The sequence below is a fragment of the Cebus imitator genome, unplaced genomic scaffold (assembly GCF_001604975.1).
Source record: "Cebus imitator isolate Cc_AM_T3 unplaced genomic scaffold, Cebus_imitator-1.0 Scaffold285, whole genome shotgun sequence".
Lineage (NCBI taxonomy): Eukaryota > Metazoa > Chordata > Mammalia > Primates > Cebidae > Cebus > Cebus imitator.
In genome coordinates this window covers 1992875-2016967 of record NW_016107600.1, presented here as the reverse complement: position 1 = coordinate 2016967, position 24093 = coordinate 1992875, and the positions used below count along the sequence as shown (strand labels likewise).

Genomic DNA, 24093 nt, shown 5'->3' with positions numbered 1-24093 from the left:
AGACTCAGCCCTTCCCGGGAACCCAGGCATCCTAGTTTCCAGCTTTGTCCATCACCTCACACCGTCTTCTACACGTCCTGTTCCCCCAGCCCTGGCCGCAGTGACACAGTAAACCCTGGAGGCCCGCAGGCAGCGAGAAGAGGGCGGGAGGAAGCCGGAGGGGCCAGGACGCCCCCTCGCGGAGCCCTGAGTGCCGGGGTCCCCTCCTCCCGTCTTCACCTGCTGCGGGCCCCGCCCCCGCTCCGCCTCGGCCGGCCTCCGCTCCTCCCCGGCTCCTCCCCCCGTACCCCCAGCCCGGCCAGAACGGCCCCCGGGACAGAGCGACGCGGAACCCCGGGCGCCTGGGTCCCCAGCATGATCCTCGGTGAGTGGTCTCTGCGACTCCAGGCTCCCGGCTCCTGGGTTCCTCTCTGTGGGTCACCCACCGCCCCCCCATCTCCCGGCACCGCGGTGACTGCGGCCGCCCGTCAGCGACCGGTTCCCCCTCCCCCTTCATCTGGCTCCACATCTGGGGTCCCCTCTTCCCCTCTTCCCCTCTTCCCCAGGCTGCGGCTGCTCGGAGGAATCCAGGGAGTGGTAAAGCGGCAGGCAGAGCGGAGTGAGACCCCTGCCCCATAATTAGAACATTGCGTATTCATGAGGCTCATGAATATTATATGCCAGTCTACGAGAGGCTGGGGGAGGGGGCCGGTCCTGGCCTGGTGGAGTTGGGGGAAAGGTTCTGACCCATCTCCCGCCCCAGCGTCTTCCCCTACCCTTAGCTCAGACACTCCGGCATCCTTCTGGGCCCAGGATAAGGGGGAAAGGAGGAAGTGGGGGGTGGAAGGAGAAGATGGTGGGTGTAGCTTCGAGGTGAGTGTGGTGGGAGGTGGGAACTGAGGGCCGGAGATAAGAGGGCTGGGGAGAAGAGGGGGTGGGAAACTGTCCATCCAGGGCTCCTGCGGCTCAGATCCTGTCTCCACAGCCATCCTGCCCCAACACGCCGGGACCTGCCCCTCTCTCTCCCTGCTCTAGCTGCCTGAGTCCCTCCTTCCTGTCTTCCTTCTTCCCCTCCACCCCTGCCCTGGGCCGGGGGCACCAGGAGAGGGAGGGGCAATGGAGAGGAGAAGGATGGGGGATGGGAACTCCCGCTGGGCTCTGACAGCCCGTCAGCCACAGCCACCCCATCCTCATGACCTACATCAGGAAGGGAGCCCCAGGGGTGGGGGAGGAAAGGGCCTAGCTGTGCTGTGGACTCGGCATCAGCTCCGGTTGCAGGCCCCTGCCCTCCACCCTGCCTCCGCAATAGTCCACAGGCCTGCTCTGACCTCTGCCCTCCACCCTGGCTAGGCCGGTTTCTGGGATCTGTTTATGGTAGGAGCCCCCCAACCAGGCCCAGACACCTGTGGTCTCCCTGCCCCCGACTGAGGACACCTGGCTCCACGCTGGTACCCGCAGGGCTTGACTGGCTCCTGCGCTCTTCCCTCTTCTGAGTCCCTCTGCTATTTGTCTTCCTTTCTTTCCTTCTTTCATTTAACCGCCTATTCACTACCTATTGTCCTTCTGCCCTTCCTCCATCTCTTTTTCTCTCCTCCTCCTGTGTGTCCTCAGTCTCTCTCTGCTGTATGTCTCACCCCTCTCCACCTGGCACTCCACCTATCCATTGAGTGGATGACTGAATGAAGGCATGAATGGCTGGTTCCCTGCCTCCTTCTCAAGAGTATCTCTAGCAGAGGAAGGTATTACCCACCTTTCTGTGAATACCACCCCCATGCTAGACTGACCCCCACCAACGCACATTGCACTCAGCCCCCCAGAGCACAGGATCCACATTCCTCCAACCTGAGTGATCCCTGCACCCTGGCTCCACCCTGGGCCCAGCCTCAGAGCAGCATTGTGCTTCTCCAGAATAGGCTGGCATAAGCCGTGCTTTCTCTGGTCAGCAGGCCCTGAAGAGGACACGTGGACTTGCTTGCTGGAGCCTGACCAAGACCCCAGCCACAGGAATAATTCCTGGGTCCACATTCTCTGAAATTGGACCACAGACACCAGTGGGACCCTCACATCCTCCTGGAGGACACTGTGATTAATTCCCTCCTTATGCCAAGCCCGCAGACGGCGGGAAGTCTCGCAAAGCCCACACACACCTTAGGCCTCTTTGAGGAAGGAAGGGGAGAGGGAGGAAGCTGCCAACCAGGGCTCAGGCCCCACCCTCAGGGACCCTACAAAGGTTTTCAGTTCTGAACGCTTAGGTCCTCTGAATCTGTCTGCAGGGTAGCCCTGGAGGGACCCTAAAACCTCCCTGCTCAGCATGTGACACCCAGTCAGCCTGCTTAAGATCTAGAGTCTGGGCCCCAGGTTTAAGAGGGCAGGTCTGGGCTCAGTTTCCCTGTTCTGAGCCTTTCTGTACCGTCCTTTCCAACTGAGTCCCCTGGTGCTGTAAGGGTAGAGACGCATTGAAGGAGGCGCTTTCCAATCAAGTTGGGAAAGATTTCCTAGGGGCCTCCCTGCTGTCTCTTTCCCAGTCAACTCCTCCCCCTTGGCCCAGTCTCCACCCACATCCACCCTGGGGTTATTAGGGATGGTGTTTTGAGCAGTTGTTCATAATCACCCCCTTGTCTTTTTCATCTCTGACTTCAAAGCCTCGCCAGTCCTCAGCCTGCCTCCTGCCAAGATGGGGGAATTGAGGCAGGAGGGGACACCTACATGGAACTTGGTGAAAAAGACCCAGGGGTTCAAAGCTTTCCTCTCACCCCTGCCCTCAATTTTAGGCACTTCTAGAGAGGGAGACGAGGCCAAAAGGCCTGAAGGGAAAAGAGATGAATTAGAGAAGAGATCTCAGTTTCTCCCCTGGCCCAAGTCTAATTCCCATTTAAACCCAGTACTGACCCTGTGCTTTTTACCACATTGGGCCCTAACTACTTGCCACCCTAACCACAATATCTCTCTCTGATCTTCATCTCATTCTGGCCCAGTCTTCCAACCAATGCTATGCTAACACCTTTCCAGGCTCCTATTCCCACCCAGATGCAGCCACTCCCTAAGCGTTCTTTACCAACAGGGCTTGAGGCATGGGGCCCCACCTAAAATAGCCAAGGGGCTGGCGCTCCAGACCTGGCCCAAATTTCTGGGGAAGAGGGAAAGGACAAGACCAGACTTCTGTGGGATAGAGGAAGCCAGATGTGGCCTGGTTATGTGTTAGTGCTGACAGGGAAACTTGAGTAGGATCAAAGCGCCTAGGGCTAAGTAGGGTGTGGAAATGGACAGATGGACCTCTATCCAAGGGTCTGGGAACTCACCCCCTCTAAAGTGTGTTGGGAGCCTTCTTTAATAAAGCATTTAGCAATTCCCCATGAAGTTGGGTGGGGCTCTATCTGCTGGAGGTAATTACGCTAATGAGCTTCCCTCCAGAGTGGCCTGCCCCAGCCCGGCCCCAGCTCCTCCCTGCCTTGCCTGACAGGATCACTCACACACACACACACACACACACACACACACACACACACACTTACTTCAATTTGCCCTCCACCTCTTCCGCCAAACCTGCCTGGAGATTTTACCTAGCTAGAAGTCAAAAGCCCTGCCTTTCCTACTCAGTTCCTGCCTGCCTCCCCAGCCTTTCCCACATTCCTGCCTTTTCCCCCCTCCCTTCCCAGATCTACCCAGAAAAGTGTAGTGCTTGAAAGCCCTGTCTCTGGAACCAGACAGACAGGTTCAAATCCCTCACTAACTGTGTGACCTTGGCCAAATAACTCCCCTTCTGGGCCAATTGTCATCATCTGTAAGATGAGGATTCATTTATTCAGCAAACATGTATTGAGTTCTCACTGTGACATGCCAGCATTTTACATGGATTTGTTCAATCCTCTCAACGACTTGGTGAGGCAAATACTGCTGTTTCCATTTGACAGATGAGAAATGAGACTGAGAGTCAGAGAACCCAGCTGCTCACCCAGCTAGTGAGTGGTGGAACCGTCTACTAGGAGACTGTGTGTGTAAAGTGCCTGGCCTACAGTAAAGCCTCAAAAAGCGGCAACTACTGTTAGTCTCAGAAAAAGGGGGGGAGGGGCCTGAGGCCCTGGGCTACCTGAAACCAAAGGTCCTGTTTCTGCCCACCCGACCCATAAGCTGCCACCTGCCTCTCCCACCACCTCAGAATGGAGTGGACCCAGGAATCTAGGAAGGAGACAGTTTGTCTCCAGTTGCGGGCCCTGCTTCCTTCCCTCGCTGTACCCTCATGTGACCCCTCTCTCCCACTCCCCTCCCCTGCCCTGCTCACCCAGGGCTCACGTCTGTGGCAGAGATGAGTTGCCAGCCATAGATAACTGAGTGGCTGCTACCTGTTTTCCTCTATCCCTCCTCTGGAGGAAAAATGAGGACTCTGATCTGTGGAGGCGCATGGGACTTGCTCTCCCCTTCCTCTCCTTGAACAAGATGGAAGCCTGTGCTCAGATCGCTGCTTCAGTTAAATTCAAGCCCTTTGGGAGTGAGGTAGCAGAGGAAGAATTTGCTATAGAGTGCCACAGATCCTGATCTATATATCAGCTCTGATACTCACAGGCTGTGTGACATCAGCCAAATTTGCTAATGTCTCAGAGTCTGCATTTCCTCATACATCAAGTAGAAAAACTATGATCAGCCACTTCATTGACTCGTGGCCACTTCACAGACTGAGCTACTTCCGAGGTTAAATATGATGATACTTGGAATTCATTAACTGCCACATAGTAGCTCCTCAGATTTTTTTCTGTGGCTTTTTCTGGAACTCTGCTGTCTCCTCTTAAGATGGCTTTGAGGAGTGGGAGCCTAGAGAAATCCAGAACCAGGGAAAGGGTCAAGCCAAGCTTCAGCCTCTGGTGCTCTGGGGCAGGGCAAGTGCCAGCCCAAGACCAGCTGCTGGGGGTGGATGCTGGGTGCAGGGGACTCTGGGAGCACTCAGGTTTCTCTCACCATTCCTGATGCCGCCTGGGGCTCATTAAGGCTGCCCTGGCCTTGGGTAACAAGCAGTAAGGGAGGGTGGGGCACAGAGGGGAGATGCCATGAGGGGACAGGCCAGGAAGGGGAGATGGTCAAGTTGTCCCTCTCTCTTCTCTTTTATCTTTCTCGCTGTCTCTGTTCTCTGTCTTTTGGCCTGTCTACCCTAGTCTCTAGCTCTGTGTCCAGCTTTTCAGCAGTGTCTCTCTGCTTGCATGTCTGATGTCGTTCTCTTACATCTCTCCGTTGCTCTCGACCCTCTTCTCTCTCGGTGTCACTGTCCGCGTCCTCAGTCGCCTATTCCTGCTGCTACCACGTTCCCATCCTCTCATTCGCTTTCATCTGTCCATCTCTCTGTCTCTGTGTGTGTGTGTGTCCTCTCTCCACCCTATCCCAACCTTGAAGGCGACAGAGAAGGGAATAGACACAAAGCATACAGACCCCCAGCTGCTAGGGTCAAAGCCAAGGATCTTACCCTCTCCTTTAGCCCTGAGAATTCTGAAGCCCAAGCTCCCAGTAACCTTGACCCCCCTCTGTCTCAGTCACCCTGACCACCCAGTCCTGGCATGGGGTGGAAGAGACAGACCCCTCCAGACCTTCCTGGACCAGCTCCCTGCCCCCAGCTGTGCCTGAACCCTCCCCACCCCCTCCCTCTCGCCTCAGATTCCCCTAATCCCTGCTCCCCTGCCCTCCCCTCTGCCCCACTTTTCCAGGATTCTGATTGGCTGATTCTACCGACTGGGCTGAGGGGGAGGGGGCTGGCAAGGGAGGGGGCAGAGGGCAGAACCGAGGGAAGGGGACACCGTCAGGCCCAGGCCCCTGGGGGGCCAGGGCCAGGCCACTGCCTGGGGGCAGCAGGCACCAGAAACCAAAGGTATGAAAGGGGGTGGGCTCTAAGGAGGGAACAGGAAGGGATCCTGGGGACCTTCTGCCCTAGTAAGGTCAAGAGAGGACAGGGCCAAGTGTGCAGCCTCCTCGGTTTGCCTTTGTTCCTGGGAACCCCTGTTGCTGTCAGGGGGTTACTGAAGCAGTGAAGGGCAGCCCGAACTCCCCAACTGGTGTACAGCAGGGTCGCAGAAGGGAGCTGGGACAGTGGAAGCCCAGAAGGGCTCTGAGGACCTTTGGGCTGCCCCTCTGGAGTCTGGTGGAGTTCCTCCCATGACTCTGAGAGGAGGAGGAGGACGTTTCAGGGCAGGGTAGTTGAATGCTTGGCCTGGACTTTCATTTCCCCTTGGGGTCAGACCCAGGCATTCCCCTCCCAGAGGCCAGGTCGAGGTTCCTCCTGCAGAACTGGACCTGGTGCTGAGCACTCCGGGGCACGGGGGAAGACTAAGGAAGGTTAGGAGAAGGGGCTCTGAGAATGGCCTGTTCATCTCCCAGAGCAAAAGCCACCCAGCCCGCTCCCTACCCCCACCAGTGTCCATAGTTAATTAGGAATTATCATTATAGCAAAGTCATAATTCTAGGGAGTCTGAGATTCAGCAGCCTTCTCCTAATCTAAGTCTCAGTAGCCCCCTCTGGTCAATGGGATGAATCATCACCCACTTGACTCTCTTCTTCCCGGGGTGATACTAAGCTTTAGAATCCCCTGGGGGAACGCAAAACCAGAGAAAGAGGGTGGCCGGGGTCTTGAGGCTGGGAGTCCCACTGGTTCAGCAGGCAGCCTGCAGAAAAGGTCTGGGCTCTTTCTGGGTCTGTAAAGTGCCTAAAAGCTTTGGGGGAGGGAGGCTGGAAAAGGGGGAAGTGAAAACCACCCAGCAGGGAAGAACCGGTCTGCACCCTCCTCCCCCAGGCCCACAGGGCACTGTGCTCCATTGCTCTGGAGCCAGCAGGGGAAGTGTGTACACTGTGTGCACTGGGGGTCACACTTCTGAGTGTGAGGGCCCCGGCTAGGGAGCGGGACTGGCAGGCTTGGGTGGGGTTCCCAAGCTTTAACCTTCGTACCCCACAGAATGTTTTCTCTGCCTTTCAGGCAGCCTGAGCCGGGCAGGGCCCCTGCCTCTGCTACGGCAGCCCCCCATCATGCAGCCCCCACTGGACCTCAAGCAGATCCTGCCCTTCCCGCTCGAGCCGGCCCCTACCCTTGGCCTCTTCAGCAACTACAGCACCGTAAGTAGCAGCCTGCCTGCCTTCTGCATCCTCTTGTGACCCGACCTTTCTCTCTCAGACCCACCTCTGCCCTCTTCTCCTGTTTCTAATTCCTTATCTCCTCTTATGACCCCATCTGCCTTCATTCTAGTTAATTTTGAGTATTGCGGGCCGCCTGGTATACTATTAACAACAATAATAATAGCTAATATTTGCTGAGATCTTGCTACAGGCCAGGCACTTTGCTAAGTGTTTTATATGAATTATCTCATTTAGCCCTACAGTGAATGGTCCTACCACCTAGAGAAATAACGAGACTTAAATTGGTGGTAGTAACAGTCGGGAGGTAGAGGGTGTAGGTGCTGAATCCAGAAAGAGGGAATAAGCAGGAAAATAAGCACGCCTGTTTGTAAGTTCCACCTCTCTGGAGTCCACGACTGGGTGGGTAGGAACAATGAAAGGGCTGGGAGGACCGGCAAGGTGGTCTAGATTTAATACAATATGAAATAGGAAGGCACTTTTGTTTGTTTGTTTTGTTTTATGAGACGGAGTCTTGCTCTGTCACCCAGGCTGAAGTGCAGTGGCGCAATCTCAGCTCACTGCAACCTCTGCCTCCCAGATTCGAGCAATTCTCCTGCCTCATCCTCCCAAGTAGCTGGGATTACAGGTGTGTCCCACCACACCAGGCTAATTTTTGTATTTTTAGTAGAAACAGGGTTTTGCCATCTTGGCCAGGCTGGTCTCCTGACCCCAGGTGATACGCCTGCCTCGGCCTCCCGAAGTGCTGGGATTACAGGCGTGAGCCACCGCACCCGGCCACCACTGTCTAACCTTGAGTAGGAGAGTGACTTGGTAAGAGCAGTGTTTGAGGAAGGCGAGTGGGGCAAGTAGATGCACAGAAACAGAGGCTGGAGGAAGGTGGCCAGTTAGAAGGCTGTCCTAGCAATGCAGGCCCAAGGGAAGCCTCAAGAACCAGGCTGGGCTGGTGGCAGTGGCAGTATGAGTGGAGAGAAAGGGAGAATGGGTGAGGTGATTCCAAGGAAATATTGATGGGTCATGGTGACCAACTGGTGTTTGGGGGTGAAGGCATGAGTCAAGGATGACTCAAGCATTCAGGCCTTTGTGACTGGATGGAAATCACCACCGACAGAGGCAGGGGGTTGGAAGAGGAAGCTGGTCTCCAGTGAGGGTGATGAATTCCCTCTAGCATGTGGTGCTAAAGCTAAAGGTTTATTTGTTTTGTTTAAATAATAATAATATTTTTTTTTAAAAAGGCTATGGTTATTTGGTGTACCAGTAGTGCATTGAGTCCAAAGTGTCCTATAGATAGTTAGAATTTGAAGCCTGGAAGGTGGGCTAGAGCTAAAGGTTTGGGGGAAGTCAGCCTTATTCAACTTAAATAATCCACATCAAACCATATTTAGCCATAAACATGTATTGAGCATTGATTACACACCAGGCACTGTAGCAGATGTTTCTATATACGATCTCATTTCATCTTCACAACAGCCCAACAAGGCAGACGTTATTATTCCATTTAACAAACGAGAAAGCAAAGACTAAGGCTCCGAAGGGTTTAGTGATCTATATTAGTTGACACAGTGTGTGCCTAAGGTATGATCTGAACCCACTCCATCTGACTCCAAATAGAGTGATCTTTATAGCAGAGCTGCTCCCCTCAAACTCCCCCCAAAGAACCCAAACGCACGTTTGCATTGCACTTTGAGGTTTTCAGAGTGTTTTTTCATATCTTTTTTTTTTTTTTTGAGACGGAGTTTCACTCACGTTACCCAGGCTGGAGTGCAATGGCGCGATCTCGGCTCACCGCAACCTCCGCCTCTGGGTTCAGGCAATTCTCCTGCCTCAGCCTCCTGAGTAGCTGGGATTACAGGCACGCACCACCATGCCCAGCTAATGTTTTGTATTTTTTGGAAGAGACGGGGTTTCACCATGTTGACCAGGATGGTCTCGATCTCTTGACATCGTGATCCACCCGCCTCGGCCTCCCAAAGTGCTGGGATTACAGGCTTGAGCCACCGCGCCCGGCGTTTTTTCATATCTTAACCATTAAAGAAACCCTGTAGGGTAGCTGTTATTGTCCTCATTTTACAGATGAGAAAATTGATTGCTAACTATAAGCAAGGCATTGTTCTAGACACAACGGAGACATGAGAGTAAATAAGAGACAGCCCTATATTAAAGGACCTTATATTCAGGGGAGAAAGATAGACAAATACATAGAAAAACAGGGAGAAGGTTATAAATATTGTGACAGAGACCCTAACAAAAATTCAATTTAACAAAAGAAAAAAAAATTTTTGAGCACCTACTGTGTGTTGGGTACTGTGCCTGGTGTCAGAGACACAGGACTCAGTTACCACACTTGGGGAGCTCATAGTTTAGTAGGAAGTATAACAACTTAACAGTTACCCTGTACAGTGTGAGAAGAGCTGTGTCGGGGCATTTCACTTGCATGGATGCCCGAGTGTCAAGAAAGACTTCCTGGGTGTGGTGGTGCCTAAGGGACCAACCAGAGTTAGGCAGAACAACAGAGAGCAGAGGAAAAAGGGGTTTAACCTGGAGCAGGTGACATATGATTTGGGCTTTGAAGAATTACTGGCAAAATTTTTCAAGTAGCCTTAGAGAACATTCCAGACTGAAGTAAATAGCATGAACAAGAATAGCTATTTACTGAAGTAAACAGTATGAACAAGGTTTCTTCAATGGCTGAGATATGAAAAAGCACTCTGAAAACTTCCAAGTGCAATGCAAACGTGTGTTTGGGTTCTTTGGGAGGAGTTTGGTGAGGAGCAGCTATGGTATAAAGATCACTCTATTTGGAGTCAGATGCAATGGGTTCAAATCATTTGAGAAAGTGCAAGATTGGATGTGACTAGGTCATAAGGTGGGGAGAATACTTCCCCCATCTAAATACCTGACTTACACCTGACCTGAGATCTCAGCAACCCCATCATTGTCCCTTTGTATAGATGACGAAACACAGACCCAGAGCGGTTAAGTGACTTGTCCAAGGTCACAAAGCTACTTAGTCAATTGGATAATCCAGGGTTTCAACTCCTGCAGAGTTCGTGGCTCCACTGCCTCTAGCAGAGGTACTTAAAGTGATGGGCATGGATAAGCTTGAAGAGTTCAGCAGGGTGTTGGACTGCATCCTCCATCTGACTGGCAGGATTTAAATTAATGTTCCAAAGTACTGGCTGTGTGACCTTAGGCAAGTTACTTAATCATTCTGAACCTCACTTTTACCAACTGTAGAATGGGATCGTTTTTTTCTTTTATTTTTTTGAGGCAGAGTCTTGCTCTGTCACACAGGATGGAATGCAATGGCACAATCTCCACTCACTGCAACCTCCACCTCCTGGGTTCAAGCGATTCTCCTGCGCCAGCCTTCCAAAAAGCTGGGATTACAGGCGTGCGCCACCACACCCAGCTACTTTTTGTGGGGCTTTGTTTGGTTTGTTTCTTTGTTTGTGATGGAGTCTCATTCTGTCACCAGGCTGGAGTGCAGTGGCACGATCTTGGCTCACTGCAACCTCCGCCTCCCGGGTTCAAGCAATTCTCCTGCCTCATCCTCCTGAGGAGCTGAGACTACAGGAACGTGCCATTATGCTCAGCTAAGTTTTATATTTTTAGTAGAAACGGGGTTTCACCATATTGGCCAGGATGGTCTTGATCTCTTGACCTTGTGATCCGCTCACCTTGGCCTCCCAAAGTGCTGGGATTACAGGCCGGAGCCACCACGCCTGGCCAATTTTTGTATTTTTAGTAGAGACGGAGTTTCGCCATGTTGTTCAGGCTAAGAACGGGATATATCAACACCAGCTCACAAGATTGTGAGAATCATATTACATAATCATAATGCCCAGCACAAAGTAAGTGCTCAGTCAGTGTTCGCTGCTATGATTATTATGCTACTGCTATTATTTTTATTTAAGAGAGGAACAGAGAGAGAAATATAGGATGGTCAAGGCCTCAGCTGTCAGAAACATGCAGAATTAGGCAGTGGGAACAGGAGGAGGCTTCAACAAAGGGAATGGAAGAGCCACTGGGGGGGGGGGGGGGGGGGAGGGAAATACGTTCCTGTAGAGTTGGAAAAGCCAAGGGAGAGAGTGTGGCAGGCTGCATCAATACTGTCAAATTCTGCAGGGGAATGAGGACTGCAGAAAAGCTGCAGCCAGGCCTTTGGAAGAACTGTGTAGCAGTTAAGTACGTGGCTTTGGAGTCAGTCTGCCCAGGTTTAAATTCAAATCCCAGTTCAGCCACTTACTAGCTTATGACCTTGGGCAAATTATTTAACCTCTCTAAACCTCAGTTCCCTCATCTATAAAATGAAGATAATAATAGTACTTACTTCAAATAGTGGTTGTGAAGATTAAATTAGATAATCCATGCAAAGAGCTCAGTACAGAAGCTGGCACATTCCAAGGGCTCCATCAACATGAGATGGTGGTGGTGATATTATTATTCAAGGCAGAGTCTCTCCTTCCCAGTGCACTGGCACCTCCAGCGCTCTCTCCTATTTGGGCAGTTCCTACTCCTAAGACCTCTTCGGGAATTACTGTCTCCCCTCATTCTCCTCCCACTCCCTCCACTGCTTCCCTCTGCCCTTGGACATCCCTTACTGTTTCCCAAAGCCACCCTCTGTCTAGATTCACTAATCTCTCCGCCCTATGTGGCATGGGAGAAGATGAGACCTAGAGATGAAAGACTGGGAATCCCAGGACCTGTCTAGACGGAACCAGGTGTCTGGCGCGGGGAGTGGGCCGCTGTCCCTATAGCCGCTCGTCCCCCAGTGCTGCCCCCACTGAACCGCCAGAGGGCAGCAGGTGCACCAAGCGTAGGCTCTCAGGGAGCCTGGCTGTCCGGCAGGTGGCGGGCGCGGGTAGGAGGTGGGAAGAAGTTAGACACATCCCCAGTCTGAGGTCGCTTTTGCCCCGGGTGCCCTCAGCTCCACAATTTGGAGGAGTCTCTGAGACAGCAGTGCCTGGCACCCGGGTACCTGGGCTCGGTTTCCCCTCCCTAGGGAGGAAAGTGACTTGTAAAAAGGTAGCAGCACAGGGGCTGCCGTTGGCAGAGGAAGCTGGGGAAGGGTCGTCTGGGGACTCTGAAGACAGGCTCTCAGCAGCGGAGCTAGGGAAGGTCGGGGCAGAATGGGTGAGAGAAAGGAGAAATGTTTGAATTGGTGGGGACCCTGGACTCAAGAAGGAGCCCCAGTGGAGGTAACCGAGGTCATTTGGTCAATGGCCCTGCTGCGGGGCCAAGTGGCCCCTTCTCTCCACAACAAGGTCTTTCCTGGGATGTCTGGATAATGGACATCCCCCTCTTACCGCCCTAGCCCCCTTTCATTCCTCTCCAGCTCCCAGTCCCTGTCCCCGCCCCCGTCCTCGGCCCCGCCTCCTGGGCGGGCTCCGGCCCGGGCCAGCACCGCCTCCCCTTCTCCCCGCCGGCCGGGCCGCACAGCCCCGAGCCGCCCGGGCAACGAGCGCCGCGTCCCTGGCCTGCCCGGCCCGGCCAGGCTCGGCCCCCCAGCCCGGGTCCGCCACCCCGGGCCATGGAGCCGCGGCCCCCAGGGTCTCGCAGGGTAAGCCACCCGGCCCCTCCTCTGTCCCTGACTCCCGCGGCTGCCGCAGCGCCCCCCCACCCCGTCCCCGCCCGCCCCTGCGGGGCTGGCCACCTCTTCCCTCCGCCTGGTCCTCGGGTTGTCCGGCCCATCCCCCACACCGGCGCGGCCCTAGCCAATCTCGGGATCCCAGCTGGTGCCCCCCGACTACTGCCACCATACTGGATACCCTCACCTCTGCTTCCCACATTCTTGGAGTCCCCCAAATCTTCAGACTTCCTGTCAGGTCCTACACCTGCCCTCCAATACCAACCACACTAATCAGATCCCTCCTTTCCAGCCTGGGCCCCTTCCCAGCGTCCCTCCCCCACCAGCTTCCACCTGCTCACTAGACATCCGCTAGCTCCCTCTCTTTCCTATCTCAGTCTTTCCTCAGGTCTCCCCATCCCTGAGATTCCACCACCTTTCCCTTTTCATCTGAATTTTGGTGGGTGGGGAAGTGGGGTGGTCAGACAAGGGGCAGAGGGTTTCATCAGATAAAGGGCAATGGAAGGAAATATACTCATAGCACTCCTGCTCCTGATCTGGTTTCCCCTTCCTCTCCCTTGCCCTTCCTGATTCATTTTGCCCCAGCTTCAGGGAGCGGTTCCCCTTCATGTCTACTGTTGGAGGGCAGGTGGGAGGGGACTGTTTTGTGGACCTTTCCAGGCAGTGTCCAAGCCAGCATCCCAGAGAAGAGGCTCTGGAGTGAGATGGGCTCTGGGAGGTGCTGGGCTTCACCCTTCCCCAGGGAGCCCTCATCTAGGTCACCGGGCCTCCTGACCTTGGCCTGGAGCAGCACTTCAGTGGCTCACATTCCACCTGCGCAGGGATTGGGCCCAGGAGGCCTCACCTTCAGCCTTGTCTCCTCAAGGAGGGTAGGAAGCACCCACTGACTCCACTGCTGCCCTCTTCCCCATTCCCCACCCCAGCTCCTAGTCGGTATTATTTACGGACTTAAACCGGGGGAGGGGGTTGTACAAGAGCTAAGGTTCTCACCCTGGAGGAAGGACCCAGGTAGGGCAGGAACCATTCTCAGGGTATCGATGTTGGGATGGCCAGTCCACAAGTCATCCTCGGAGTACTGGGTCCTCAGCCCCTCTGGAGAGCAGGCTGGGATGATGGGGCGGAGCGCAGACGGAACCAGGAGACTCTGCTCTCCCCTTTCCATCCCACTCCTCTCTCCCTACTGTTTTCATCCGACTTGGGTTTCCTGGCCCAGGTTGGGTTTCTGTTTGAATTCCCATTCCCCGCCCAGCATGTGAGGAAGCCCAGGGCTGAGGAGTACCCTGGAGCAGAGTTGGGGGTCTCTAATTAGGAAGGACTGAGGCCTAGAGACTGGGAGCTGAGAGCAGCAGTCTGTCTCCCCTTTCTGATTAAAACCTGTCTCCAACCTGGTCCGTCTTTCTTTCTACCAAACACATCATTTATTCACACAGATAAACACACAGCTGAAGATTACACCACCTGACCATTCGTGGTGTCAGCAAAGCCCCCGACACAGAAATGTTGATATATAAATGATGTACACACAGTACATGACACTTATTCACACTCCACCCATGCACACAGATTGATCACAGCCTGCCTAACACACACAGACATACCCGCTGTCCTGTTTGGCTTTTCCTTGGATTTGACTGGGGCTTCTGGGAAGCTGATGGGAGATAAAAAGTGAGCCCCTTAGAGGGGTTTCTTTCCAACCAAGAGTAGGCCAAGAGATTGACAAGTGTCTGACAAGATCAGACCAATTATCAGAACCCAGTCATGGCCCCTGACTTCAGCACTACCCAAATGGAGCAGAGCAGATGAGGCCACCATCCAGTTAACAGGGACACTAAAGCCCATTTCCTGACATTAACCCCACCCAGCCAGTGAGACTACCAGGGAGAGGCAACGGAGACTGCAGACGGCAGGGCTTTCCAGACTCTTACCACTTTCCCCACTTCTTGTTCTCTCACCAGTGTCTCACTGGGAACCCTAAAGACCTGTCACAGAGACGGGCTCGGCTGAGGAGCTAAGGACCCCAAGTCCCCAGCAACTATTTTTCACTTGATTCCTCCACCTGGAAGATAAGGTTTCAGTCCTAATTCAGTCCCATTCTTAGGGCACAGCCCAGCCATTCCCGCATCTTCAGTCTCAGCTGCATTCCAGACTTGCCTCTCCCTGGCTGCCTAGAGGCCAATAGGGAGGAGAGCTGTTCAGGGAGGCAGCCGTCATGCCTCTGGGTCCCTAGTTTCATCCCCTGATAGCAGAAAGCCTCAGAGAAACTCCCATCCTCTCCCTTCTTCATGTGAACTCTTGGCAGGAGAATGCAAAGACATCTGCTGACCCAGGGTGGGGACAGAGATGGCTCTAATCCCGCCCAGCCCCACCGCTCTGCCCTAGAAACCCTGTTGATCAGGGAGAGAAGGTTCAGAAGATCCCTGGGCTACCTTGGGCCAGCCCAGCTGCTTAGGTCCCCCAACTTAGTCCCCATGATTCGGTAGAGCCCCTACTCTGTCCTGAGTTCTTTTACTCACTGTAGAAGTTGCTGTCTTTAAGAGGTCCAGAGAGTGAGTGCGTTAGGGTGACCTGGGGCCCAGAGATGGGAGGCTGGGAACATCTGTCTCCTGGGGCCAGAGGCTGGGCTTGGCAGATAGTCCTACCCCAGAGTGGACGCCCAAAGGGTTCAGAAGCTTCTGCTGAAGGCCCTGGGATCTAGGGTGCTTTGGGACATCATGTCAGAGGCTGCTGGTGGACTGGCTTCACTGCAGGAGATAAGTCAAGGCGCCAGAGTTGGATGTTCACGGTACGATGGACCAAGTCCAGGTTCAGATACCAGATGTGCTATTAACTCATGGTGTGACCTTGGGCAAACCACTTCTGCCTTCTGTAAAATGGGACATTGGGCCAGTTATTGATCAGGTCCCTTTCGGGGCTATGAAGATTGGGCTAAGAGAGAATCAGAGGACTGAAGCTCAGAGCCCTCAGGCATCTTCAGGGATAGAAGGGGTCTGAGGTCCTTGGTTCAACACAGGCACTGCCACTGGGGAAATGATGGACATGAGCTTGTGCTGGGGTCCCGGCTCACCCCAGCCTGCCTCCACAGATGGACCCTGTACAGAAGGCTGTGCTCTCCCACACTTTTGGGGGACCCTTGCTCAAGACCAAGCGGCCTGTCATTTCCTGTAATGTCTGTCAAATCCGCTTCAATTCTCAGGTAAGAAGTCAAGCTGTTCATCTACCCAGTGGGTGGGGCAGGGGCCGCAGGGGCCACTGAGGGAGGGCAGGGTCTGGGTAAGAGGGCTTCCTCTGGGTGAGGGGCAGGGATTAAGGGGATATTAGACAAAGAGCAGGGAATGGGGATACCGGAGGAGGGGCAGGGGCTTGTGGAAGGCACTAGAGAGGGACAAGAAGTTGTGTATTTTGACATGAAGTAGATCAGTCCTCTAAAATTGACCCCTCCCTCCCTTGAGACTTGGGCATCCCTGGTTCAGAGCTTCTTGGAACATAGGTGGCCATCAGTATCTGAGCAGGAGTGTGGCCTCTGGCCCACTGGTCCTTGGGCACGGGGCTTAATTAGGTCATTGGCTGCCCCACAGAGCCTCTGTCCTCTTTGGCCTCTGCTAAACTCCTCCCCTGGCCCACCCACTTCCCTCTAACCTTCTGCCTTCCTTCTCTCTCCGCCCCATTTCCACTCTCCTCCCTCCAAATCACACACAAGACCTGGCCCCTACTCTTATCCCATGAGACCTTCCCCTGGGGAGAAGCTACCCCAAACCCAGAACCTAGATGTCCAGCCTCCCAGATTTCCTCCCTCTGAGGCTCCAGTGGGACTCTGTGGACTGTGTGTGGGTCTAGAGGGGACTTTGTGGGGTGCAGGCTCTGAGAGCTTTTGGAGAAAAACAGCAGAGCCTCATTCTGCTGAGTAGGGGAAAATAAAAGCATGTTCTGTTTCTCTACCCAGTACGCAGAGACACACACGCACACACACTCTCCATGCTGCTGGGCTCTGCACGCCACTACCCTACCTCTGGGCTGTCAATCTTATTTTCCTGCCTGTCCACACCTTTTATTTCTGCCCTTGTCTGGGTGACCCTGTGCCTCCAGGATTGTACATTCTTAGCGGGGGTATACATGGGAGTGGAGCAGGGTGGAGAGGAGAAGCCAGGACTAACCCAGCATTAGGCCTCCCCTTCTGCTCGGACCCCAGGCAACCTGCCTATCAACCCTGGCTTCGCTCACTGGTGGATAGTGGAAGACTGGAGGGGCAGGGAGCCAATAGCGGATAGCCCTTCCCTCTTTTTGCCTTGCCCTACCCTCCCCCATCAAGTGGCTCTGTTTTGACAGCTGACTCCACTGCTGTCTCTGTCCCCAGAGCTGGGCTTGGGGCCAGGGTCCTCCAGGGTGTCCACAGAGACTTCAGGGAAAATGAGACTCAGGGGGAGTAGTCAGGACAGAGCCCAGACATCAGAGATCCTGGGATGTCCAGCCTCAGGGTGAAAGCAGCCAAGGCTGGATCCTAGGGGCAGAGGACTCGGGCGCATAAGCCTTGGGGTCTAACAGGATGCTGGCGGACTGGATTGCTAGGCCTCTCCCGACTAATAACTCTTCCGAAGGATTGTGGCCCCCTCTCGCCACACCAGGACTAGGTGGGAGTCTGAGTCAGCAGCCAGGCCCTGGGCGTGGTGGCAGGGTGGAGTCTGGGCTAGGTAGGGACCTAGGTTCCCAGGGACTCAAGCTTGAGAAGCTAGTCTGCTCCCCAGGAATAACCAGGACTTATTAGCATGGGGCTTTATATCTCATTGGTGTACGGAAAAATTCACTGCAGCCTGCTGAGATCACCCCGGGACTTGAGGGAGCCCTGTGGGGAGATCGGTCAGATGAAAGGTGATCTCAGTTTCCATTTTCTTCCTCCATCCCTAAAGAGCCAGGCTGAGGCGCACTACAAGGGTAATCGCCACGCCCGACGAGTCAAAGGCATTGAGGCTGCCAAGACCAGAGGCAGGGAGCCTGGCGTCCGGGAACCTGGAGACCCAGCTCCCCCAGGCAGCACCCCGACAAATGGAGATGGTGTAGCACCCCGTCCAGGTGTGTCTGAACCCCTCATGTTCTTCAGCTCACCTCAGGCTCCTCTGTCCTCTCCCCGTTTCCCAGAACTCTCCTCTGCTTCCATCTCTCTCTCCTTCGGTCCCTATACCTCCACCCCCACCCAAGGTGAGTCCCGGAGCCAAGCACAGTGATGTCAAATTTCCATCCTGTCATCCTCACCCCCACCACAGCTCCTCTCAACAGAGTCCCCACTGTCTGTCCTCCCCACAGCACTGTGACTCAGAGGGGGCTAGGGTGAGGCCACCTGGCAAACATCCCCAAGAAAAAGAGAACCGTCAAATCCAGAGAGAGGCCTTTTCATCTTGGGGAGAGGGACAGAGGAGGAAATCAGAATATCTGAGTTCCTGCCCTACTGGGATTCCTCTCAGGGAAGACAGTGAGTGCAAGAAACCGGGAAATTCCCTGGATGATCTTGGGTAGTAGACCTTTTGACCTCCCTAGTCAGTATTTTTTCTGGGAAATAGGGGAGTGAGACTAGGATCTTTGAGGTCTTTTCCAAGTTTACAAGATTCTTTTTTCCTCATGGCTGGTGACCATCCTCAGCCATATTTCCAGCCAAGAAACTGGAAAGCAGGAATATTGAGGCAGGAAGATAGGAGCCACCCGAATCCTGGGATTACCACATCAGATGTCAATCATGGCCAATTCCAGACAGACCTAACATCTCCATCCTTATCCTTGTCTGTCCTTCCTGCCCCACCCTAAGGAGAATGAGAAATAACATCTGTACTACCAGCTTGGAAACTAGGCCCCCATTCTCTACACACACACACACACACACACACACACACACCCCTCAGGGATGCACAGACAAGAGTGAGTGGGCAGATGGGGGAACTGAGTTCTGTTTTTTGTTTTTTGAGATGGAGTCTCACTCTGTTGCCCAGGCTGGAGTGCAGTGGCGCGATCTCAGCTCACTGCAACCTCCGCCTCCTGGGTTCAAGTGATTCTCCTGCCTCAGTCTCCCAAGTAGCTGGGATAACAGGCACTTGCCACCATGCTTGGGTAATTTTTGCATTTTTAGTATGGAAAGGGTTTCACCATGTTTCCCAGGCTGGTCTCAAACTCCTGACCTCAAGTGATCCGCCCACTTCAGCCTCCAAAAGCGCTAGGACCACAGGTGTGAGCCACTGAGGCCGACCACAGGAAGCTGAGTTCTATTGTACTCTGGCTGCTTCTTAGCCCGATCATCTGGGGTTAGTTTGTTAACATCTCTGTAACATGGAGATGGTGATGATGAGGATAATGATGGTGATACCTAACATTTCTTGAACAGCACTGTTTTTTTGAGACAGAGTCTTGCTCTGTCGCCTAGGCTGGAGTGCCGTGGCCCAATCTTGGCTCACTGCAACCTCTGCCTCCCGGATTCAAGAGATTCTTCTGCCTCAGCCTCCTGAGTAGCTGGCACTACAGTCGCACACCACCAAACCCAGCTAATTTTGTATTTTTAGTAGAGACAGGGTTTCACCATATTGGCCAGGCTGGTCTCCAACTCCTGACCTCATGATCTGCCTGACTCAGCCTCCCAAAGTGCTGGGATTACAAGTGTGAGCCACTGCACCCGGATTGAATAGCATGATTCTAAGTGCTTTTCACATATTATCTAATTTAGTTCCTACAGTATCTCTGGGGATATAGGCAGAATAACTATTTACCTGCCCTGCTTTATAAACCATGAAGTCCTGTCCAGACTGAGATGCGGATGTGCTGTCTGGATTGGGATGGATGTGAAGAATGTCAGAAATGAGTAAGAGAAATAAGGAGAAGGACATAGTGTGTGCAAGCAAATGGGTACCTGCAGGGGTGAGGAGTTCCCCTCCCACAAGCTCCCCACCCCCACTGCCAGCCTCGCCATGACCCGGAAACTGGATCGGCTGCTGGAGCAAGAATGGGAGTGCTAGAGTTTCCCCTGTACAGAGGCCAGAGCCCAGCACTGAGGCCTAGGGCCTGTGCATCTTTAATCGAGCCATGAATTATAGAGCAGCCTGCATCCCTGTTTCTTCCCTCTCCGGTTCTGCTGTTTTTATTTCCCTTTTGCCATGCCTGGGTTTATCTCTCCAGACCTTCCCTCACCCTGCCTCTGCCCCTTCCTAGGGCTCTTTCATGTACTTCCTTAGGGCTGGGCAGGACTCTGGGAAGGGGCCGTGCTGGCAGGAAGCCCAAACTGACTGGCAGGCCACTGAGGGGTATATCCTTGTTCCATGCCTCTCGCCCTGACTGGGCTGGCTGTCAGCTTCACCCTGAAGGTAGGCTGGTGTGGCCGGACCCTTTGGCCATTCCCAGCTAATGGAGAATGAGCCAAGCATTAGAGTTTCACACCCAGCCTGCAGCAGCTGGACCACATCTGGCACTGGACCAGGGCATGAGCGCATGCATGTTGTAACAGGGTGGGGACTCCTGGTCCCTTGCCTTCCAGGAAATGGGGGAGTCTCTTCCACATAAAGAGTTTTCTCCAAGAGCCATCTAGGGTGATCCCCATGTTTCTTCCCCAACAACAGTTTCCATGGAGAATGGACTGGGGCCAGCCCCAGGATCCCCAGAGAAACAGCCTGGCTCCCCATCCCCTCCCAGCATTCCGGAGACTGGTCAGGGTGTAACCAAGGGTGAAGGGGGGACTCCAGCCCCAGCTGCCTTGCCTGGGGGTAGCAAGGAAGAAGAGGAGAAAGCCAAGCGGCTGCTCTACTGTGCTCTGTGCAAGGTGGCTGTGAACTCCCTGTCCCAGCTTGAGGCACATAACAAAGGTATGGACTCCCCTGCCCCCACCAGACTCCCCTGTCCTCAGGCGACCCCTGCCTCTACATCTTAATGCCCCTGGCTCCCAACATCCCGAGACCATCTGAGACCTTTCGGCTTGTCTGCCTGTGTCCTTCTCCAGGCATCTCCCCTGTGCCTCAGCCCTGTACTTCCTCAGCCCCTCCACATTACTCCTTTATCTGTGATGCTCTCCTGATCCGCCTAATGGGAGGGTCTCAAGGAGCTTGGAAAAAACCCAGACTGTGCCCACCCCTTTCCCCTTCATTTTGTAACTGGGAATGTGCATATTTGAGGCCTAGTAGGCCTGGAGAATTTTTCTTCCACCCCTCACCTCCTGCCCTCTGTGGGCCCCAGGTACTAAGCACAAGACAATTCTGGAGGCCCGAAGTGGGCTGGGGCCCATCAAAGCTTACCCTCGTCTGGGGCCTCCCACCCCCGGGGAACCAGAGGCTCCTGCCCAGGACCGAACTTTCCACTGTGAGATCTGCAATGTCAAGGTCAACTCGGAGGTCCAACTGAAACAGGTGGGTCTCAGGCCCTTCCCAGGAATTCTGGGACGCTCCACCAGTGGGGAAGGAGAGCAAGGAACTTAAGGGCATTCTTCAGGGTTTTCCCCAGGGGGCCAGATGGGGAGGGGCCCGGTACTTGGAGCTTGATTATATCCCCTCGCTGTTGCTCCTTTCGGGGAGCTCACAGCCCCCTACCCACTGGCCCCCGCAGCACATCTCCAGCCGGCGGCACCGAGACGGCGTGGCCGGGAAGCCCAACCCACTACTGAGCCGTCACAAGAAGTCTAGGGGCGCCGGGGAGCTGGCGGTGAGGCCTGGATGCTGGGGAATGTGGCAGTGGGAGGGTGCGGGCGGGGAAGAGAGAGGGACGCGGGCTTAGCCCTGGAGAGGTGGGGTTTGCAAGACCGCAGGGTGACTTCTCTTTCTTCCTCCATCTTTCGCCCCGCTTCAGGGCACGCTGACTTTCTCCAAGGAGCTGCCCAAGTCCCTGGCGGGCGGCCTGCTCCCCAGCCCCCTGGCGGTGGCTGCAGTGATGGCAGCGGCAGCAGGCTCGCCGCTGTCCCTGCGCCCGGCTCCAGCCGCACCTCTTCTCCAGGGACCGCCGATCACGCACCCTCTGCTTCACCCGGCCCCTGGACCCATCCGAACTGCGCACGGACCCATCCTCTTCTCCCCCTACTGACCTCAACCCCGAACCCCTCCTATTCAACTCCCCACCTCCAGCCGGGACCCAGGCCTCCGGGCTCCCAGCCCGCCCCTCCTCCCGGCACTCCCTAAACGATCTCTCCTTCCCCCCACCCCGAGGTACGGGGTTCCAGGAAAGGGGAGGGTAGCGGGGGAGGGGGGCTTCAGAAGGGGGGGAACACCCCAGATCTCAGGGAACCCCGCCCCCTGCCTTTCCCTCTCCCCTAGAAAAGGGGGGGCCGTCTCACCCCCGAGCCCCCTTGGAGACACCCCCCCTCCCAAAAGCCATGTCCATCCAGCCCTTCTCCCCCAAACCTAGCACAAAACGGGGTTCACAAGCCATGGTGGGGGTCCGGGGGTGCAGAAATGGATTTTCTTGGCAATAAGCGGACTCTGGGTCTCCGGCCCCCTACCCCAAACTGAAGCGCTTCCGTGAACACCCCCGTCCTCCGTAGGGGGAGGGGAGCAGGCGGGATCCTGGGTCCCTCATAAGCACTTTGGTTTTACCGCCTGCAACCTCACTGTGCCCGCCCCGCGCCTTGCCCCAGCCCCAGGTCTAGCCGGGCCCATCGCAGGGAGCAGCACTTGGAGGCATCTCCGGCACTTGGGTGGGACCAAGGAGATGCCACCATAGACCTTTCCCTCGCCTTCTTCCTTCCTAGTCCGGGTTCCATTCTTTTCACCAGCACCCATCGCCCAAGGGGTACCGAGGGGGGCAAGGGGTGTCCAGTCCAAGCCCACCCCCGCCTCGCCTTCCGCAAAACTGTGAGCAAAAAGCAATAGAAGCCTCGCCCCCGCCCCTCCCCTTTCCGCAGGATTCGCCCAGTCTGTAGCCTCCCCATCCCAGTTCCTAGACCTCATGGCTGTCCCCTCCCACCAGTCACCTCCACTGCACAAATCGGGCGGGGGCGTGACACTCCCCCCCTCCTCCGTGGTTTCCGTATCGTCAGCCCTTCAGCCGCCGACCCGGGAGGGGTCCGGCCAACACTGGTCTTCCCCTTCCCATCAACTCTTTCTGCTTGACAATGTAGCAACCCCGGCCCCCCACCCACGGTCCTCCCCTTTTTTCTCTCCCTGACAATAAAGTCTGAATTCGTTCTGCCCTCCGCAGACTCTGTCTTTGCCCGCTGTTTTGGGAGCAATTCTATCGGGAAATGTATCTGTATGGGACCGGCGCAGAGAGAGGAAAGGGAGCCAAGGAGGAGGGAAAGGGAAATCGGGGGTGGAGGAAGGCAAGACATGAGGCTTGTACAAAGTGAGCAGAGACTCCGCATCCCACCCACCCCCATTCTCGTCCAGCTCGGGTAAACTTGGCCTGGGGGATCATTTCGAGTCCAGGTCTGGGACTGCAACGGCAGCTGTTGAGAATTTGCCGCAACTCCACAAGGCGGCGCTAACGACCCGGAAAAGGAGTCTCCCCGAGGCTAAGCCGCCCTGTGGTGTATCTCGAGATTCCACGCAGATGGGTCTAAGACTCAGTCTCAGACAAAGGAAAGAATCCAGGCTTTTGTGCGTCTGGTGGGAAACCCACGCCAGCGAGACTCAAGGCACAGGAAGAAATGGGGGCAGAGACGGGATCTGCGCTCTAGGCTCTGGCTCCACATAAATAGTGACGTTGAATTAGACCTTTCCCTCTCTGGACCTCAGTGTCGCAGGCTTCAAAATGAGGAGACTTGAGTCTTTTACAGGTTCATTGAGATCCCATGTATCCAAGACTGAAGAACTGGGACTGTGCCTTTTACAGATATACTAGAACACCTTCTCAGCGGGCCCCTAAATGGTCTGTGGGACAGGGGGATACTGCTCGGCTGTCTCTCGAATGGTGTGTGGGGAAAATGGTCTCTCCGTTATCCCCAAAATCTGGTTCAACCATACACTACCAAGAGCAGCCAATACTCCTGACCCCGTCTCTCTAGCCCTACTGAATGGCAGGAAATTCAAACAAAAGAGATCAAACCAAAACCCAGAATCTATGTGAGGTCCTCCTGACTTTCATCTTTGCTCACTTCCCCCTCTCTACCCACTTCCCAGTCTTGCAGAGAAAGGAGGAGGGAAGTTGGGATGATGACTGATAAACAGGAAGGAGAGGGGAATGGGGGCCTCCTAGGTTTGTCAGCTGTGAAGTTGAAATGTGGGTGTTGACTGTGGGTTCAGAATTGGAACCCAACAAGGAGTGCTTTGGTATTTGTTTGCTTGTTCGTTTTCAGGTAAATCTAGCTTTAAAAGGGGTGGGAGGATCCAGAAGAATGAGGGACAAGACAAGCCCTATAGAAGAGTGGGTAGAGAAAAGCAGGGGCGCCGGGCGCGGTGGCTCAAGCCTGTAATCCCAGCACTTTGGGAGGCCGAGGCGGGTGGATCACGAGGTCAAGAGATCGAGACCATCCTGGCCAA

General features: G+C 54.7%; 1 protein-coding gene across 3 annotated transcripts; it reads left to right on the top strand.

Annotated features, from left to right (window-relative positions):
* The first annotated feature begins 261 nt into the window (after positions 1-261).
* On the top strand, positions 262-22812 carry ZNF385A (zinc finger protein 385A). Of its 3 annotated transcripts, none has more exons than XM_017501883.2 (8): positions 262-364; positions 6926-7062; positions 15753-15863; positions 17572-17734; positions 20254-20496; positions 20864-21033; positions 21230-21325; positions 21470-22812. In XM_017501883.2, the coding sequence occupies exons 1-8, from the start codon at positions 355-357 to the stop codon at positions 21698-21700; spliced, it is 1161 nt and encodes a 386-aa protein (XP_017357372.1). In that variant the 5' UTR covers positions 262-354; the 3' UTR covers positions 21701-22812. The 3 variants fall into 3 exon arrangements, with proteins under 3 accessions (XP_017357372.1, XP_017357373.1, XP_017357374.1); XM_017501884.2 differs by lacking the exon at positions 262-364 and adding an exon at positions 5713-5827; XM_017501885.2 differs by lacking the exons at positions 262-364; positions 6926-7062 and adding an exon at positions 12492-12643.
* The last annotated feature ends 1281 nt before the right edge of the window (positions 22813-24093 follow it).